General features: G+C 42.9%; 1 protein-coding gene across 1 annotated transcript; it reads right to left on the bottom strand.

Moving 5' to 3' along the window:
- Nucleotides 1–16,959: 16,959 nt before the first annotated feature.
- LOC140470973 (histone H4) lies at nucleotides 16,960–17,710 on the bottom strand. Its single transcript, XM_072566890.1, has one exon. The coding sequence runs from the start codon at nucleotides 17,692–17,694 to the stop codon at nucleotides 17,383–17,385; it is 312 nt and encodes a 103-aa protein (XP_072422991.1). The 5' UTR covers nucleotides 17,695–17,710; the 3' UTR covers nucleotides 16,960–17,382.
- Between the last annotated feature and the right edge of the window lie 2,099 nt (nucleotides 17,711–19,809).

Raw genomic sequence — 19,809 nt, forward strand, 5'->3', positions numbered from 1 at the left:
TCTCTACAACTCTCTATAACACACACACAGGCTGCTGCTGTCAATGCTGACGCTGCTGCGGTGCTGCCTGTTTAAGGGAACGGAGAGCCCGCCCTAGAGCTGGGATTGGATACAGCCCTGTCCCTCAACCCACAGAGAAACAGCTCCGGAAGGTACTGAAAAGGCAGGAAAAAAATTCTTGGAGGCTGATTGGATAACGTGAAATGACAGTTGGTCAGTTTGAAAATTCCCGCCGAATTCACCCTCACAAACACTGAAATTAAATTAACCATTAAAACGCAAAACATCATCCGTCTGGAACTAAGGTAAAATTTAATATTTTATAGTAATTCTTTAAAACCTAGTTAGCTGTCGGCGGGGACAGGAGACAGGATCATTGTCTGATTTGTCTGTAACAGGCGGGAGGAAAGGCGGGGTTTAAAACAACCCAGACAAACTGAACAACCGAACTTGTACCGGCCGTGAATCAATCTAAACAACCCCGCCAATTTAAACATCTTAAAAACTAATGCCGTGTACAACGATAAAAGGACAGAATCTCACTTTATCTGTTATTTTTTATTACCCTCAGATTGTAATTAGCCCGAAGACAATGTGGAACTGCTACGTGGACTGTCTGTAACAGGCAGATGGAAGGAACGCGCCATGAAAACATCCGCAGGGTCTCAGAATCAAAACTAAACAAAGTAACAATCCTGAATTGGTCAATGAAATACAAATACTAAAATGTGTCACATTCGTGACTCGGTAGGGTTATAAGTCGCAAAGTGAAATAACCAGATGGAGATCAATAACTCTCTATATACCTTCCCGATTCACAGGTCTCCGCTCTCGTAAACCATGGCATGAGTGTGTATTTGAGTGATTCAGATCAATTAATATCTCAGGCGCCGGGACGGGGAACATTGGATTCGGTCTCAGCTCTTCCCTGAGAGATGTGGGTGGCTCTGATAAGAGCCTTTGGGTTCAGATGGTTATATATTACACTGACTGGTTCATTTCTTTGCTGCTGTCTTGGTCACTTTCGCTTTGGGCTTGGCCTTGCCTTTAGCCGGTTTGCTGAGGGGTTTCGGGGCTTTAGGGCCCTTGGCCTTTTTCACCTTCTTCACGGGAGTCCCTTTCTTTGGTGCTGCTTTGCTCACCGCTTTCTTTGGCGGTGCCGTCTTCTTGCCGCTCGCTTTCTTGGCTGGGGATTTCTTGACAGTCGCTTTCTTGACCTGGGGATTTCTTGACTGTCGCTTTCTTGACCTGAGATTTCTTTGCTGTCAGCTTCTTGGCTGGTGATTTCTTCACGGCTGGTTTCTTGGCGGCCGCTGATGTTCCCGCCTTCTTTCCCGCTTTTGCCTTGACTGGATTCTTTGGGAGTTTGAAGGAGCCGGAGACGCCCTGGCCCTTGACCAGAACAAGGGAGCCGTTCGCCAGGCACCTCCTGATACTCATCTTGATCTGTGCATTTCGCTTTCCCACATCGATCCCGCTGACAGCAGGGACAACCTGCTGTCAGCTCCCTGTTCCTGCTACCTCTCTGTGTTTCTCTAACAGCATAAACTCTCCGATTCCTCCGAAATTCCGATCGCTCCTCACCCTGACACGGTAAGGTTTACGGCTGAAGTTTTCACTCGAATAGACGGCTCCGTTGTCGAGTTAAATGCATTTTGCTGCTGCGCTGATGGCGCTGACTGAGCTGAACGGTGACATTGTCGCTACTTTTAGACCGAAATCTTGAAACTAACAAATATATTGCCTTCAAATCTAGCTTTGGGGTTTAGAAGGGGAGCAGGGGGATAACTTGAATTGAAAATCTTTTTGACTTACATAAGACTTGGAAATATAATATTGGAGAACACAAAAACACAGTGACGTTAGATTAACCGACCGCCCTTTTCCGACAGTCTCTCTGACACAGTATTCACATTCACACAGTCACACGCCAGAAATATCACCAAATGTAAATGTGGAAGGATAGAATGTCTCCTCCTTTCAGCCTTTGCTGCGGTGTCCAGGGAGTTAGTTGTAGTTTTTCTCCTCAGTAACTGTTACACTCTCATCAGCTCTACTGTTTACATCCTTAAAGATGGCCAGTCCGTTTATCAAGCTTAGAAGACAGAACAGTATGCACTGGAACAGGCCCTTCACGTCCATGCTGAGTCTAGCAGATCCTGAATATTGTTTTGTCAAATCCTTCACAATTGAAGCTTTCATTTTGATTTTTCCCGACAGGCTGACTGGTCTATAGTTCCCAATTTTATACCTACCTCCATTTTCTGTTGGATTGATTAGTCTAGCTAGCCCCGTCTATGTAAATTATTGCAGAGCCTATAGAATCTTGGAACATGACCGCCACTGCATCCACAATTACTCAGCCCACTACATTAAATACTCTGGGACATAGATGATCAAGACCTGCTGTTTCAGAACGCTCAATCCTATCCACTGTCCCAACATCATTTCCCAAATAATACTGATTTGGTTCAGTTTTTCCCTCTCACTGGACACCCCAACATTAACTACTCGGTTAGTTGTGTGAACATTTCTGAACAGAGAACAACGGTATGTTAGTGATTTTTGAGACATTTTTCGTTCCCCATGTTGAACTCCTCTGTTTTATGCTTAAAAATGTTTTCCTGGAAAAGCGCAGCAGGTCAGGCAGCATCAAAGGAGAAGGAGAATCGACGTTTTGGGCATTATGACCGAAACGTCGTTTTTCCTTCTCCTTTGATGTTGCCTGACCTGCTGCGCTTTCCCAGCAACACATTTTTAAGCTCTGATCTCCAGCATCTGCAGTCCTCACTTCCTCCCCTGTTTTATGTCCTCTTTACCAACCGATTTATGTTCATTTCTCTCTTTGTATATTTACTGGTGCTTTAATAGTTGCTTTTGTTTTTAATGGCTTCTGCAATATTACTGTTTTTTCATTTGCTCTTTGTTAGTCAAATCTCTTTTCCCTGTCCATTTGCTGAATTTGGATCTGATTGCAGCCTTTACATCTGTGGCTATATTTCTTCCTAAATTGTAGGCCTCTTCTTTGGACCAAAAAAAATCTTGAATAGCCGTTTCAAGTTTCACAACATCCTTTCTATAGGAGAGAGATCAAAATTGCACCTAATACTCCAAATGTGGCATAAACAATGTTCTGTACACCCAAAACATGTTCTCCTAAGTCACATAGTCAAAGGTCAGACCAGTAAAGGAAAACATATCAAATGTTTCTTTGCTATCTTATCTAACTATAACTCCACTTCCAAGGAATAATGAACCTGCATTCCAAGGTCTCATTGTTCAGCAACACTCCACAGGACCTTAATATGCAGTGTGAAGGTCCTGCCCTGAATTGTCTTTCCAAATTGCAGCACCTCATATTGATTTAAATTGAACTCAATGTGCCACTCCTGGGTCCAGTGGCCCACCTGATCGAGATCCTGCTGTATTCTGAGGTAGCCTTCTTTGCTGTTTAGTACACCTCCAAGTTTTCTGTAATCTGCAAACTTACTAACAATACCTGCAACCTCACATCCAAATCATTCATAATAATGTGGAGGTGCCGGTGCTGGACTGGGGTGTGCAAAGTTAAAAATGACACTCCACCAGGTTATAGTCCAACAGGTTTACTTGGAAGTACAAGTTTTCTAAATATGGACAACTAATGGAGGAGCAGCACTCCGAAAGTTTATACTTCCAAATAAAACTGTTGGAATATAACCTGGTGTTCTGTCATTTTTTAATTAAAATCATTTATATAAATGATGAAAAGCAATGGACCCTGCAGTCATCCTTGTAGCACATCACTTGTCACAGGCCTCCAGTCTGAAAAGCATCCCTCCACCACCATCCTCTGTCTTCTACCTTTGAACAAGTTCTGAATCCAAATGGCTAGTTCTCTGTCTATTCCATGTGATCCAATCTTGCTAACCAATTTCCCATGGGAAACCTTGTCAAACGCCTTACTGAAGGCCATATAGATCACATCCACCACTTTGCCCTCATCAGTCCCCTTCCTTACCAATTCAAAAAACCTCAGTCGAGTTAATGATACATGACTTCCCACACAGAAAGCTATGATGACTACCCCTAATCAATCCTGGCCTTTCAAAAAGATGTAAATCCTGTCTTTCAGAATCCCTTCAACTGTTTGCCTACTGTCGATGTTACGCTCACTGTTCAATAGTTCACTGGCTTTGCCTTACCACCTTTCTTACCTCCTCGTTGGCCAACCTTCAGTCTTTTTGCACTTCACCTGTGACTATGGATGATACAAATAACTCAGCAGGGTGCCCAACAATCACTTCCCTAGCTTATCACCATGTTCCAGGGTACACCTGATTGGGTGCTGGTGCTTTATCCACCATTCCTGTTTAAAAACATCCAGCAGCACCTCCTCTGTATTATAGACATTTTCAAGATGTCACCATGTTTCCCCATGTTATATATCTTCCATTTCCTTCTCCTCAGTAAGCACTCGCTTAGTATCTTCCATTTCCTGTTGTTTCACACATAGGCTGCCTTGCTAATCTTTGCTGAGCCCTATTCTTTTCCTGGTTACCCTTTTGACCTTCATGTATTTATACAATGTATTTGTCTTCTCATTAATACTATTTGCCAAAGCTATCTTATGTCCCTTTTTTGCCCTCCTGATTTTCTTCTTAAGTATATCCCTACTGCCTTAATACTCTTCGAAGGATTCACTCAACCTCTGCTGTATTTAACTAACATATGCTTCCTTCTTATTTGGACCAAAACCTCAACTTCTTTTCTCATGCAACATTTCCTTCACCTACCAGTCATGCCTTTCACTTTAACAGGAACGTACTGTTTCTGAGCCTTTGTTTTCTCATTTTTGAAGGCTTCCCATTTTCCAGCCATCCCTTTGCCTGTAAACATCTGTGCCCTCATTCAACACTTGAAAGTTCTTGCACAATACTTTCAAAATTGGCCTTCCTCCAAATTAGAAATTTTACTTTTAGATCTGGTCCAACCTTTTCCATCAGTTTTAAAACTAATAAAATTATGGTCCCTGACCCCAAAGTGCTCCTCCACTGACACATCATTATATCACAAGAGTAGATCAAGTTTTGCACCTTGTCTAGAAGGTACATTCACATAATGAATCAGAAAATTTTCTTGTACACACTTAAGAAATTCCTCTCTGTCTAAACCATTAAAAATATGGCAGCCTTAATCCATGTTTGGAATGTCAAAATTCCTCACCATAACTACACCATTATTCCTGCAGATCTAAGATCTCCTGACAAATTTGTTTCTCAATTTCCTGTTGACTGTTGGGTGTCTGCAGTCCAATCCCTTTCTTATTTCTTAGTTCCACCCAAATAATTTCCATGGATATAAGCCCAGGGAAATCCTCCCTAAGTAAAGGTGTGATCATGTCTCTTACCAAACATGTATGCAGAGATTTGTGAATGCATGGACAGTGTTGCCAGCTGAAATGGTGGAAGCAAAGTCATTGGGGACATTTAAGCGACTGCTGGACATGCGCATGGATAGCAGTGAGTTGAGGGGTGTGCAGGTTAAGTTGCTATATTTTACATTGGGATTAAGTCTCGGCACACCATTGTGGGCCTAAGGGCCTGTTCTGTGCTGTACTTTTCTATGTCTATGTCTCTGTGTCACTCCCCATTTTCTCTTGCTGACCCTTCCCTCCCATCCTTCCTGTAACATTTGATTCCTGGAACATTAAGCTGCCAGTTGTGTCATCCCCAAACCATGTCTCTGAAATTGCTATGATATTCCAATTCCAATCCCATTTACCTTACTATGCCCTGAGCTCATCCTCCTTCCCTGTTAGGCCTCTTGCATTGAAATAAATGCAGTTTAAGTGATCAATCCTATCTCAGAGTCTGCTATTTTCCTGTCTGCCCTGGGTGTTTGACTTACCGATTACCAGTCTCAGATTGATCTCTTTGTTCACTATCTCCCTGGTTCTCACTGACCTCCCCCCACCCCCACACCTTACCAGTTTAATCCCTCCCCAGCAGCTCAAGGAAATGTCCCTACCAGTATATTAGATCCCTTCCAATTCAGGTGTAATGCTTCTTTTTTATACCGGTCATTTCATCCCCAGAAGAGATTCCATGATCCAACAATGGGAACGCCTCTCCCCTGCACCAGCTCCTGAGTTGGGCATTCCTCTGCTCTATCATCCTATTCCTTCCCTCACTCGCTCGTAACAGCAAGAGTAATCTAAATATTACTACTGGAGTGGACCTCCTTACTAATTTCTCTCTTCCTTATTCTTCCTTCGGAATCTCAACCCTTTCTCTTCCTACGTAGTTAGTTCCAATGTGTACTCCCCTTTGTGAATATCGTGCACTCTCTCCGAGATATCCTTGATCCTATCACCAGGGAGGCAACAAGCTATTCTGATTTCTCGCTGTCGGCCGGAGAGACATCTGTCTGTGCCGCTGACAAAGAGATTTGAGTTTTGTAATTTGTAAAAGGAGGACCTTCCAGATCGCGACGACTTCCATCTAAAAGGATAAAGGCAGCTGATGTCAGGGAACAACGCCTTGATATTGGACAAGTTCCTGTCCAAGGCACTCACCATGCTGACTTGGAAATAAAAACGCTTTCTCTCACTATCACTGGATCAAGACCCTGGAACTCCTCTGTGTTCATGGCATTGTGGGCAGCACATGGACAACGGCTGTTCCAGAAGGTGGCTCAACACCGCTTTCTCAAAGGGATGGAGAATAAATGGTAGGCTCACCCAACGACATCCACGTTCCAGTAGTGAATAAACAAAAACATCTGGGGTCTCTCGTTGTGGCATACAATACATTACAAGGTTTCTGTCTGCAGCATACCTAACACTAAAATGTATCATCCACTACAAACTAAATCGTGTCCCAGAGATGTTGTTGCACACCTGGTCTGACTTTTGCACGGGCCTCCTGACCCAGAAATAAGCACTGACACTGTGATGCAAGACTCTCTCCATCAGTTATTTTCTGCCTGCGTAAGAATGTTCCACTTATTCCATCTCAGTGTATGTTACTTTGGGCAAGGAGTTAATATTTGTGGATGAGGGGCCAGCAAGATTAAATACCACAGTTAACATTTGATCAGACGTGATGTTATCGAATGGGGGAGCACTGGGGATGGGCCGAGTGGCCGTCAGCTTCTCCACTCCCGATCAGATTGTGAGAGAGCCGGAGGGAGGAGTTATTAACATGACCCGGGAATGAACACCATTGGATCTTCATAAAGGGGCAATGTCCCAGTTTGAAACATTTCCTGCTCTTTCTCCCATAGCCCCGGTTCCTTTGGTCAAACTAGGAGAAAAGGGAATTGGGGAAATGACCAATTGATGTTTGTTTAATAGACAGTAGACAATAGGTGCAGGAGTAGTCCAGTCTGCCCTTCGAGTCTGCACCACCATTCATTATGATCATGGCTGATCATCCTCAATCCAGTATATTCCTGCCTTATCTCCATAACCCTTGAACCCACTATCCTTGAGAGCTCGATCTGACTCTTTCTTAAACAAATCTAGAGATTGGGCCTCCACTGCCTTCTGGGGCAGAGCAGTCCACACACCCACCACTCTCTGAGTGAAGAAGTTTCACCTCATCTCTGTCCTAAATGGCCTACCTCTTATTTTTAAGCTGTGTCCTCTGGTTTGGGACTTACCCATCAGCGGAAACATGTTTCCTGCCTCCAGAATGTCCAATCCTTTAATAATCTTATATGTCTCAATCAGATCCCCTCTCAGTCTTCTAAACTCAAGGGTATACAAGCCCAGTCACTCCAATCTTTTAACATAAGATAGTCCTGCCATTCCAGGAATTGACCTTGTGAACCTATGCTGCACTCCCTCAATAGCCAGAATGTCTTTCCTCAAATTTGGAGACCAGAACTGCACACAATATTCCAGGTGTGGTCTCACCAGGGCCCTGTACAGCTGCAGAAGAACCTCTTTGCTTCTATACTCAATCCCCCCGTTATGAAGGCCAGCATGCTATTAGCTTCCTTCACGACCTGCTTACCTGCATGCTTGCCTTCATTGACTGGAGTACAAGAACACCCAGATCTCTTTGTACTGCCCCTTTACCTAACTTGACTCCATTTAGGTAGTAATCTGCCTTCCTGTTCTTGCCACCAAAGTGGATAACCATACATTTATCCACATTAAACTTCATCTGCCATGCATATGTCCTCTCACCTAACCTTTCCAGGTCACCCTGTAATCTCCTAACATCCTCCTCACATTTCACCCTGCCACCCAGCTTTGTATCATCAGCAAATTTGCTAATGTTTCTATTAATATCATCTTCTATATCATTAATATATATTGTAAAATGCTGTGGTCCCAGCACTGATCCCTGCGGTACCCCACTGGTCACTGCCTGCCATTCCAAAAGGGAGCCATTTATCACTACTCTTTGTTTCCTGTCAACCAACCAATTTTCAATCCAAATCAGTGTTTTGCTCCCAATAACATGCATCCTAATTCTGCTCACGAATCTCCTATGTGGGACTTTATCAAAGGTTTTCTGAAAGTCCAGGTACACTATATCTACTGGATCTCCCTTGTCCATCTTCAGAGTTACATCCTCAAAAAATTCCAAAAAGATTAGTCAAGCATGATTTCCCCTTCATAAATCCATGCTGACTCTGACCTATCCTGTTACTGCTATCCAGATGTGTCATAATTTCATCCTTTATAATTGACTCCAGCATCTTTCCCACTACTGAGTTCAGACTAACTGGTTTATAATTTCCTGCTTTCTCTCTCCTACCTTTCTTAAAAAGTGGTACAACATTAGCCACCCTCCAATCCACAGGAACTGATCCTGAATCTATCGAACTCTGGAAAATAATCACCAATGCATCCACAATTTCTAGAGCCACCTCCTTCAGTACCCTGGGATGTCGACCATCAGGCCCCAGGGACTTATCAACCTTCAGACCCAACAGTCTCTCCAACACCAATTCCTGGCAAATATAAAATCCCTTCAGTTCAGGTCCTTCAGCCACTGATACCTCAGGGAGATTGCTTGTGTCTTCCCTAGTGAACACAGATCTGAACTCCCAATTCAACTCTTCTGTCATTTCTTTGTTCCCCATAATATATTCCCCTGTTTCGGTCTTCAAGGACCCAATTTTAGTCTTAGCCATTTTTTCCCCTTTTACATACCTAAAAAAGCTTTTACTATCCTCCTTTTTTTTGGCCAGTTTACCTTCGTACCTCATTTTTTCTCTGTGTATTTCCTTCTTAGTAATCCTTTGTTGTTCTTTAAAAGCTTGCCAGTCCTTCGTTTTCCCACTCATCTTTGCTATGTTATACTTTTTCTCTTTTGACTTTATATGTTTCTTAACTTCCCTCGTCATCCATGGCCACCCCTGCCTCCTCATAGGGTCTTTTTCCTTTTTGGAATGAACTGATCCTGCATCTTCTGCATTATGCTCAGAAATATCTGCCATTGTTCCTCCACTGTCATCCCTGTTAAGGTATTGCACCATTGAACTTTGGACAGCTCCTCCCTCAAAGCTCCATAGTTCCCTTTATTCAACTGAAATATTGTCACTACCAATTGTACCCTCTCCCTTTCAAATTGCAGATTGAAGCTTATTGTATTACGGTCACTACCTCCTAATGGCTCCTTCATTTTGAGGTCCCCGATCAATTTTGGTTCGTTGCACAACACCAGATCCAGAATTGCCTTCTCCCTTGTAGGCTCCTGCACCAGCTGTTCTAAGAATCCATCTCAGAGGCACAAAGTCTCTTTCTTTAGGTCCAATACCATCCTGATTCTCCCAGTCGACCTGCATGTTGAAATCCCCCATAACAACTGTAGTAGCATCTTTGCGACAGGCCAATTTCAGCTCCTTATTCAACTTACACCCTACATCCATACTACTGTTTGGGGGCCTGTAGATAACTCCCAAGAGGGTCTTTCTACCCTTAGAATTTCTCAGCTCTATCCATACTGACTCTACATCCCTTGATTCTAGGTCACCCCGTGCAAGGGACTGAATATCATCCTTTACCAACAGGGCCACCCCACTCCCTCTGCCCATCAGTCTGTCCTTACGATAGCACGTATAGCCTTGAATATTCATTTCCCAGGCCCTGTCTACTTGAAGCCATGTCTCAGTTATCCCCACAATATCGTAGCTACCAATTTCCAAAAGGGCCTCAAGCTCATCCATCTTATTTCTAATACTTCATGCATTCATATATAGTATTTTTAATTTGTTAGTGCCCTCACCCTTCCTATCAACCCCTATTTCACTCAATCTTACGGCATGATCCCTTTTTGAGTCTTCTGCTTCATTGATACCGTTGTCTTTCTTGACTTCCCTTGTTCTAATTTTCCCTTCAATTTCCTTCTTAAACTTCCAGTTTGTCCCCTCCCCCCTGCTATTTAGTTTAAACGCAGCTGTGTTGCAGTAGCAAACCTGCCTGCCAGAATACTGGTCCCCAAACTATTAAGGTGCAAACCATCTTTTTTGTATAATTTATGTTTACCACAAAACATACCCCAGTGATCCAAGAAATTAAATTCTTGCTTCCTGCACCAGTTGCCCAGCCACACATTCAAGTCCATTATTTCCCTGTTCCTGGCCTCTCCAGCCCGAGGAACTGGAAGCAAACTGGAGATAACCACTCTGGATATCCTGCTTTTCAGCCTTCTTCCTAGTTCTCTGAAGTCCTGCTGTAGTATGTTCCTCCTCTTCTGTTTCTGGGAATCATTACAAAAACAGAGCATGCGCGATGCGTCCTCTCCCACAATGCTGATTTTTCCTGAGTAGAGGGCATAAGTGTCCGGTGAGAGGGGAAAGATTTAAAAAGGATCTAAGCGGAAACATTTTCATGCAGGTGTGTATGGAATGAGCTATCAGAGGACGTGGTGGAGGGTGGAACAATTTCAACATTTAAAAGGCTTGTAGATGCTACAAGAATAGGAATGGTTTAGAGGGATATAGGCCAAGTGCTGATAAACGGCACTAGTGCTGGCAAATGGTACATGATTAGTTTCCAATATCTGGTTGGTATGGATGAGTCAGACCGAAAGGTCTCTTTCTGTGCTCTACATCTTTATAACTCTCTGGCTGTGAATTATAACAATTATTGGCAAATGGGGTGATTTACATGAAGAATGGAGAGAGAGAAAAAAATTTGTAATTCCTCCGAGGTAGTTGACTCTTGATTTGAAAATTTCTCTCTGGAAATTATGTGTCTAATTCAACCTACTCTATGGAAAGGATGTTCTTCAGTATGACTGAAGTAACATACCTGCTGTTTGTTAGAATAAACTGATCACACTTGGCTTCGTGCCAAGGACTTATAACACTGTCTTGGTCTTTCAAGTAATTGTCTGGAGGAACAAAGAAGAGACGTTGACTTAATGTTGATTTACAGACAATGTAATAATTTAATAACCATTAGGCTGTTTTTCCTTCAAGACAGCAATTACAACAGGGCCACAGGACTGATTCTCCTCTTGGCCTGAGCTGCTCTTTAGTGATTGTATCAAAGAAACTTACCAATTTAGTGAGAAACAAATACAAACAACACCTCTACAAATGGGATAATCTGATGTTAGGAAGTGTCTGGATATGAAAGTTTCCTTATCTATCCATAGCTGTCAGTTCCTGCTCAGTGAGTGCGTGAAGACAATTATCAACATGTACCTGTTAAATGCTGCTCTGTGAATATCTGAGTGTAATTATCAAACTGTAATTATCAATCCATATAATCTATGCAAATATGCAAGTGAATGCAGTTATGAATCTGTCCCTGTCACTCTCTGGTAAATATATTTACATTTTCTCATCACAGAGACAAATAGGGAATGACTGATAACTACACTCATACATTCACATAGCATAAACTGACAGGTGCAGGTTGATAACTGAACTCATGTATCCACATGGAGGAAATTACCAAGGACTGGTTGATAAATATATGTCATATATTTTCAATAAATAGAATCAGTCCCTATGTGTTTCTCTGATGTGGATTTGCAAGTTTAGTTATCAATGTATATACCTGTCAGTTTCTGCCCAGCAAATGCCTGTGTTACTTACCAATCTGTCCCGAACAGTTTCTGCTGTGTATCTAAGAGTGTAGTTATCAACCTGAACCTGTCAGTCTCAGCTATGAGAATGTGAGTTTTGATATTAGTCTCTACCTGTCAGTTTCCACTGTACGAATATTAAATGCAGTTATCAATTTGTTCCCATCAGTTTATTCTGTGAGAATGTAGATATTGAGCTCTACCTGTAAGTTTATTCTATATCAATATGTGAGTGCAATTATCAAACAGTATCTTTCAGGTTTTGCTATTTGACTCCAGAGTGTCATTGTCAATCTGTTTCTACTATGTCAATGTGACAGTGTAGATACCAATCTGTCCATGTCAGTTTCTTCCCTGTCAAGATGTGAATACAGTTATTGATCAGTACCCATCAGCTTCTGCTCTGTGAATGTGGGTGTATTAATCAAACAGTAGGTGTCAGTTTCAGCGATGTGAATGTGGGAACGCAGTTATCATTCTCTATCTGTCATTTTCTTCTTTGTCAAAGTGAGTGTAACTGTCAATCTGTATCTTTCTGACCCTGCTGTGTGAATACATAAATATAGTTGTCAATCTGTAGCTGTCAGTTTCTGCTTGGTGAATATGTTTGTGTAATTGTCAATCCTTCCAGTTTCTACTATGTGAACGTGTGAACTGAGTTTTCACCTGTCGCTATCAGTTTCAGCTTTGCAAATGTGAGAGTTTAGTTATCAATCTTTCCCTCTCAGGCTCTGTAATGTCAGTGTTTGAATGTATTTATTCATCTTTGTGTGACTGTAGTTATCAACCTGTACTTCTCAGATTCTGCTCTCTGATAGTGTAGTTATCCATTTCATTTGATCTGATTTATTATTCTCACATGCACAGAAAAAAACGGAAAGTATTGTTTTGTGTGCTTTACAGGCAGATAATATCATACAAAATGCATCAGGGTAATAGAACAGAATCTGTAATACAGTACTAAAGCTGCAAAGAGAGAGAGATTAATGTTAAAATTTGAATGAGATTAGAGTGGTGCTGGGAAAGCACAGCAGGTCAGGCAGTATCCGAGGAGCAGGAAAATCGACGTTTCGGACAAAAGCCTTTTATCAGGAATGCCCAAAACGTCAATTTTTCTGCTCCTTGGACGCTGCCTATCCTGCTGTGCTTTTCCAGCACCACTCTAATTGTGACTCTAATCTCCAGCATCTGCAGTACCCACTTCCAACTTAAAATATGAGCAGTACATTCAAAAGTCTGATAACAGCAGAGAAGCTGTTCTTGAGTTTATTGGGTGGTGTATTCAAACTTCTGTATTTTCTGGTGGTAGCTAGGAAAATATTAGTTTTTATACAGAATATAGGGTGGGTGGAAGGGTGACAAGTAAAAGATGGATGGAGATAGAGTCCAAAGAAAGAGAAGAACAGTAAAACAGACAAAGGAGCGGATAACTGTCAGACTAAGAGGGTGAATAGCCTATTAATAGGGCCTGTTAGTGGCTCACAATTGGTGGTGTATAACAACAGACTATATGTTAACAAGGCCGGATATGTGGGGTTTTGGGTAATGACATGGCAGAGCTGAAGCCCTAAAGTTGAAGAACTCAATACTGAGTCCAGAAGGCCGTAGAGTTCCCAAGCAGAAAATGAGATGCTGTTCTTCAAGCATGCACTGAGCTTCACTAGAGCACTGTAGCGAGCCTGAGACAGAAATGTTGTCCAGGGAAGAGGGTGGTGTGTTGAAGTGACAGGCAATTGGAAGCTCAGGGTCTTTTTGTCTGGATAGAACGTAGGTGTTCTGCAAAGTGGACACTCACTCCGCGTTCAGTTTCTCCAACATAGAGGTAAGCACATGTTGCGCATTTTCCTTGCCACTATCAGTCCTGAGGACTGGTCACGAGACCTGAAATGCTGCCAGACCTGTGAAGTTTCCACTAGTTTTTGTTTTGTTATCAATCTCTGCCTGTCAGTTTCTTCTCTGTGAATATGTGAGTGTTGTTATCAAAGTATACACGTCAATTTAGGTAATTTGAAATTGGGAGCATAATCAATCTATTCCTGTCAGTTTCTGCTTTGTGAATATGAGTGTAGTTATCAATTTTCCTCCGAAATTTATGACCACCTGCATATGTGAGTTATTAACCAACCTGTCCCTGTCAGATTCTGCTCTGTGCATCTGAGAGTGCAGTTACTAATTTGTGTCTACCAGCTTCTTGTTTATAAATATGTAAATTCATTTATTATACTGTACCTGTCAGGTTTTGCTATGCAAATCTGTTAGTCTAGTTATCAACCTGTACCTGTCATATGTGTGTGCATGATTATTGTTCTCTCCCTTTCAGTTTCTGCAATGTGAATATTGTGAGAGCAGATATCAATCGATGACTGTCAGTTTCAGTTGTGTCCATACGAGAGTTTAGGACTTGATGTATACATGTCAGTTTCTGCTGTGTCCATGTGTGAATTTAGGAACTGATCTATATATGACAGTTTCTGCTGTGTGACTGTGAGAGTGAAGTTCTCAATGAGTTCCAGTCACTTTCAACTCATATATATCAAAATTGTCAATTCTCTGACAGCCAATAATATTCTAAGAATCTAATGATGTCCATGAATCTATTGTTGATTGCCAGAAAAACTCATCTGGTTCACGAATGTGCTTGAAGGAAGGAAACTGCCAACCTTACCTTGTCTGGCCTACATGTGACTGCAGACACACATCAATGTGGTTGACACCTAAGTACTGCATGGGTAGTTAGGGATGGGCAACAAATGTTGGCCTAGCCACTGATGCCCCCATCCCATGACTGAATTAGAAAAAAACAAGTTCTCTGCGACTGTGATTCAATCTGTGATAGCAGTTCTTAGGGTGTTGTGATTGGGCCTTAAACTCTTATGCATTTTGTGATTTATGACTCATTCACAGAATTGGTATGGCCATTCAGCCTGTTGTGTCTGTGCTGGGACATTCTATTCTTCATCTGTTCTTCATACTAGTTTCCAATAACTGTTTAGGATTCTGAACCTCATCCACTTGCTGCCAGTGTCTCAGTGTAAATGCCAATTTGAGATTAGTTCTGCAGTTATCAGCCTTTGAATACCTATAGTGCCAGTTTTGCTTGGTGTGCAGTGAAGAGTCGAGTATATGGAAGCCATTCTCTTTCTATGTTCAGTTGTGTTTTTTTCAGTCAGGGTGTAGGATAAACCAGTTCAATGTTCGCTAAACCTGTGTGATTGAGGGATTAATGTTGGTTCAATACTTACCTTTGCCAAGAATTTGAATTTTACTGTATTTAATCTCAGTTTTCTTTTTACATTTTGTGTATACACGAGTCTTTGTCAGTTGCTGCTGGGCACTGCAGTAATGTAACATCTAACACTAACATCCTCTGAAGCAATTAATAATTTGGTCAGTCAATTGATGACTGTCCATATTTGGAAGTACTTGTTGGCCTAAATTGTATTTTTCTCCCTTTAACCATTAACTGGCTGAGTGAGAGTTTTCTGTTGTGCTGCCAATCTGTATCACTTTGAAGAGTGGTACTGGTCGACATCAGACTGACATTGTCTGTATGTCTCTGTGTTTCCAGTTCTGCAGATCTGATGCACTTTATGAGGTGGGTTTAATGTCTTATCAATCAGTGCTTCATACATTTAAAAATTCTGGAAATGCTTCTGCATTACTCAGGCCCTCAACCAGAATGGGAGTGTGGATAAAGTGTATTTTCATCAACACCAGGCTGAGAGACAGACAGACAGAGACAGACGTGTTTGCACGTTTGTGATTGGGCTTTAAGCATCTCTCTAGAAGCATCCTCTGTTGATTAGGCTTGACCCAAGAGGTTCATTTGGAATTTACATTGTTTGATTATTGTCTTTGTACAGAACAACTATTTATCAAAAGAATAGACTTGTCCTGCTCAGTTGTCAATATCCAACTTTGCTTCTATATCTGCACTCAATATCAACTTCATATATACTTGTTAAAGCAATGTAACAGCATAATTGATTATTAATTATAACTTTAAAAATGCATATTCTACAAATGGATTTAATGCAGCTCAATAATGCAGCTGAATAATGGGAAATTACTGTCACGAAGTGGTATGCATTGAGAACAGGTTGAAATAATATAGATTTATATATCGTCAGTTGTGTTTAACTCTTGGATTGAATGTGCACTTGGAAATTGAGCTCAATGTGTGTCTGACTCAATCCACTCAGACAGTGGAAAGGACATCCTCCACTCTGTCAGAGGTAACATACCTGCTGATTGTGAGAAGCAGTTGGTCACTTTTGGATTGGTCCATCAAATATTTGCCTGGAGAAAAGCGAGAGCTCCTGTACATCACTAGCAGCTGAGTAGGAAGACATCAAATGATCAATGCAATATTCAGATAATGATCATTATAATTCTGACCCTCTGCGCTTCATATCCACTTCTTTATCCTCTGCCTCTGGGCTCATGCATTCTCTTCTGTAAAACCTGTTGCTCTTTTATACGTGATGGCGGTCATTTTCAAATTTGAAAATAAGCCATTGGTCTCTTGGCGCCATTTTTTCCCCTTTCTCTCCTGTCAATGAGGAGATGGGGTTTCTCCGGAAATATCTAACCCAATACCAAAATTTGATGTTTAAATCACATTTCTTATTACTATATTTTTTCATAAATTCCGCAATCCCTGAATGGAGATCACATTAGTTGCAAATTCACTGTCGCTGCATGTGGTTTTTTGTTTTTAACTATCGCTTCCTGCTTTCTGTGGAAGAGCAACCGAACTTGTATCCGCCGTGAATCAATCGAAAGTCCGCCAATTGAAACATCTTAAAATGTAATACAGTGTACACCGATAAAATTACAGAACCACTTTATCAATACATTTTTGTTTCATCCGGGGTTATTACTTGCCCCGAAGACAATTTGTAATCGCTGCGTGAACGGGCAGATGGTTACGGGGAGCAGGCGCAAAAAGAAGTTTGAAAAATATCAGCCATGATCGAATAGCGGAACAAACTGGATGGGCGGAACGGCCTAATGGTGCTACTGCATCTTACAATTACAGGTTACAGAACAATAGTGTCGATTGGCCGAATAGCCTCTTTCCTACACTGTAGAAATACTTACAATTATAAAATTATTGGCCACGGTAAACAGCAATAACGTGAACCGCCCACTTTGAATGCTCTCTGCCTTACCGCAGAACACAGTACTAGTAAATTGTCACGATATATGTGAAATAACCGGCAACACTACAGATAACCGGTATGTGCTGCTCTCCCCGTCCTCAGGTCTCCGCTCTCTCTCGGAGGATTTGGGTGGCTCTGAAAAGAGCCTTTGGCTTCGCTGGAAAAGGGTCGCTTTATGCTCAGCCGCCGAATCCATAGAGAGTGCGGCCCTGACGTTTCAGAGCGTACACCACATCCATGGCGGTGACCGTCTTGCGCTTGGCGTGCTCAGTGTAGGTGACCGCATCCCTGATCACATTCTCCAGGAAAACCTTCAGCACCCCGCGGGTCTCCTCGTAGATCAAGCCCGAGATGCGCTTGACCCCGCCACGGCGAGCCAGGCGCCGGATGGCTGGTTTCGTGATGCCCTGGATGTTATCACGGAGCACTTTGCGGTGCCGCTTCGCTCCGCCTTTTCCCAGGCCTTTACCTCCTTTACCTCTTCCAGACATCACGCTTCTTCACTCCAACCGCTGTCGAATGAGAGACGAGCTCTCGGCTCTTCCTTTTTTATAGCGCCCGGCCCGACCTGGCTGAGAAAGAGCTGACAGAGAGTGAGAGGCGGGTCCGGAGAGGAAACTGAGTGACAGACAGAGCAGGGAAATGGCTTTGATCATCCAGCTCCGCCTCCAGCTCACTCCAGCCCCAACTGTATCTGGGACTGAATTTTCTCCCAACGTCTTCCCCACACCTCCATTACTTGCCTTTAAACAACCGCCAAACCTCAAACAGATCGTTGTTCGTAACAAGCGGCCCGGCTCTCAGGACAACTCCATACAACCGTGTCATGGTAGGCGCTGCAAAACCTGTCAGAATGTGGACATAGAGACCACCATTACGCGTGGGGACACCTCCCACCTTGTACATGGCAGGTACTCATGTGACACAGCCAACATTGGTCTATCTTATACGTTGCAGGCAAGGATGCCCGGAGGCATGGTACATTGGGGAAACCGAGCAAAGGCGATGACAACGGGTGAATGGGCACCGCACAACAATCAACAGACAGGAGTGTTCCCTCCCAATTGGAGAACACTTCAGTGGCCCAGGACATTCGTCCTTGGACCTTCGGGTGACCATCCTCCAAGGCGGACTTCGGGACAGGCAGCAGTGAAAAGTGGTCAAGCAGAGGCTGGTAGCTAAGTTCAGTACCCATAGGGAGGGTCTCAACCGGCACCTTGGGTTCATGTCACATTACAGGTGACCACCATTGCACTATACACACACACACACACATTCTCACACACACAGGCACTCCTATACACACATACACGGACGCACATATACGCAGATACACACGCACCGCGTCACAGAGTTAAGACACTCTGCACTCACTACACACACTCATATGCTTTCTCACACTCACAACCCCCAACCCAGAAAGACCCACAGGCACACACATATTTTGTGGGCTGAATATGTACTTGCAGGATTACATTGTCCTTTGCTCAAAAACTGCATGAATGTATGTAAAACTCTGTGATCTCACTTTTTAGATTAGAATCAATCTAAACATCATGGCATAGACAGACAACACAGGAGGCTAACACCTTCAACATATTACTGGATTAGTGGTGCTGGAAGAGCACAGCAGTTCAGGCAGAATCCAACGAGCAGCGAAATCGACGTTTTGGGCGAAAGCCCTTCATCAGGAATAAAGGCAGTGAGCCTGAAGCGTGGAGTGATAAGCTAGAGGAGGGTGGGGGTGGGGAGAGAGTAGCATAGAAATGTTGGGCCACGGGGCGGTTTGGTTGATTGGTGCGAGTGTCTCGGAGATGTTCCCTAAAGCGCTCTGCTAGGAGGCGCCCAGTCTCCCCAATGTAGAGGAGACCACATCGGGAGCAACGGATACAATAAATGATATTGGTGGATGTGCAGGTGAAACTTTGATGGATGTGGAAGGCTCCTTTAGGGCCTTGGATAGAGGTGAGGGAGGAGGGGTGGGCACAGGTTTGATAGAGGTGAGGGAGGAGGTGTGGGGATAGAGGTGAGGGAGGAGGTGTGGGGATAGAGGTGTGCTACTCTATGCTACTCTCTCCCCACCCCCACCCTCCTCTAGCTTATCTCTCCATGCTTCAGGCTCACTGCCTTTATTCCTGATGAAGGGCTTTTGCCCGAAACGTCGATTTCGCTGCTCGTTGGATGCTGCCTGAACTGCTGTGCTCTTCCAGCACCACTAATCCAGTATTTGGTTTTCAGCATCTGCAGTCATTGTTTTTACCTTCAACATATTGTCTAGCTATCACCATTGTTAACAGCTAACCTGAGAATGCAACTTTTTAAAAAAAGGTTTTGTGATTTACACATGAAAGAAGTGAAACTATCATGGTATTCTAACAGATGAAAGGCGTAACAGACAATTAATTTTTCAATGTATAATTTCAGTTACATCACACTGTAAATTTTTGCTATAAATTCTGTGTGTTTGGATTGAGCCCTCCACTACCACCTGATGAAGGAGCGACGCTCCGAAAGCTAGTGTGCTTCCAATTCAATCTGTTGTGTGATTTTAAACTTTTCTCCCTTAAACTGACTGTTCCTGACGAGAGGAACGCATGCGTGAGGCC

Source organism: Chiloscyllium punctatum, chromosome 52 (genome assembly GCF_047496795.1).
Source record: "Chiloscyllium punctatum isolate Juve2018m chromosome 52, sChiPun1.3, whole genome shotgun sequence".
NCBI lineage: Eukaryota > Metazoa > Chordata > Chondrichthyes > Orectolobiformes > Hemiscylliidae > Chiloscyllium > Chiloscyllium punctatum.

Coding starts and splice junctions, on each gene's coding strand:
- LOC140470973 (XM_072566890.1), bottom strand. CDS start 17,694: ATGTCTGGAAGAGGTAAAGGAGGTAAAGGCCTGGGAAAAGGCGGAGCG.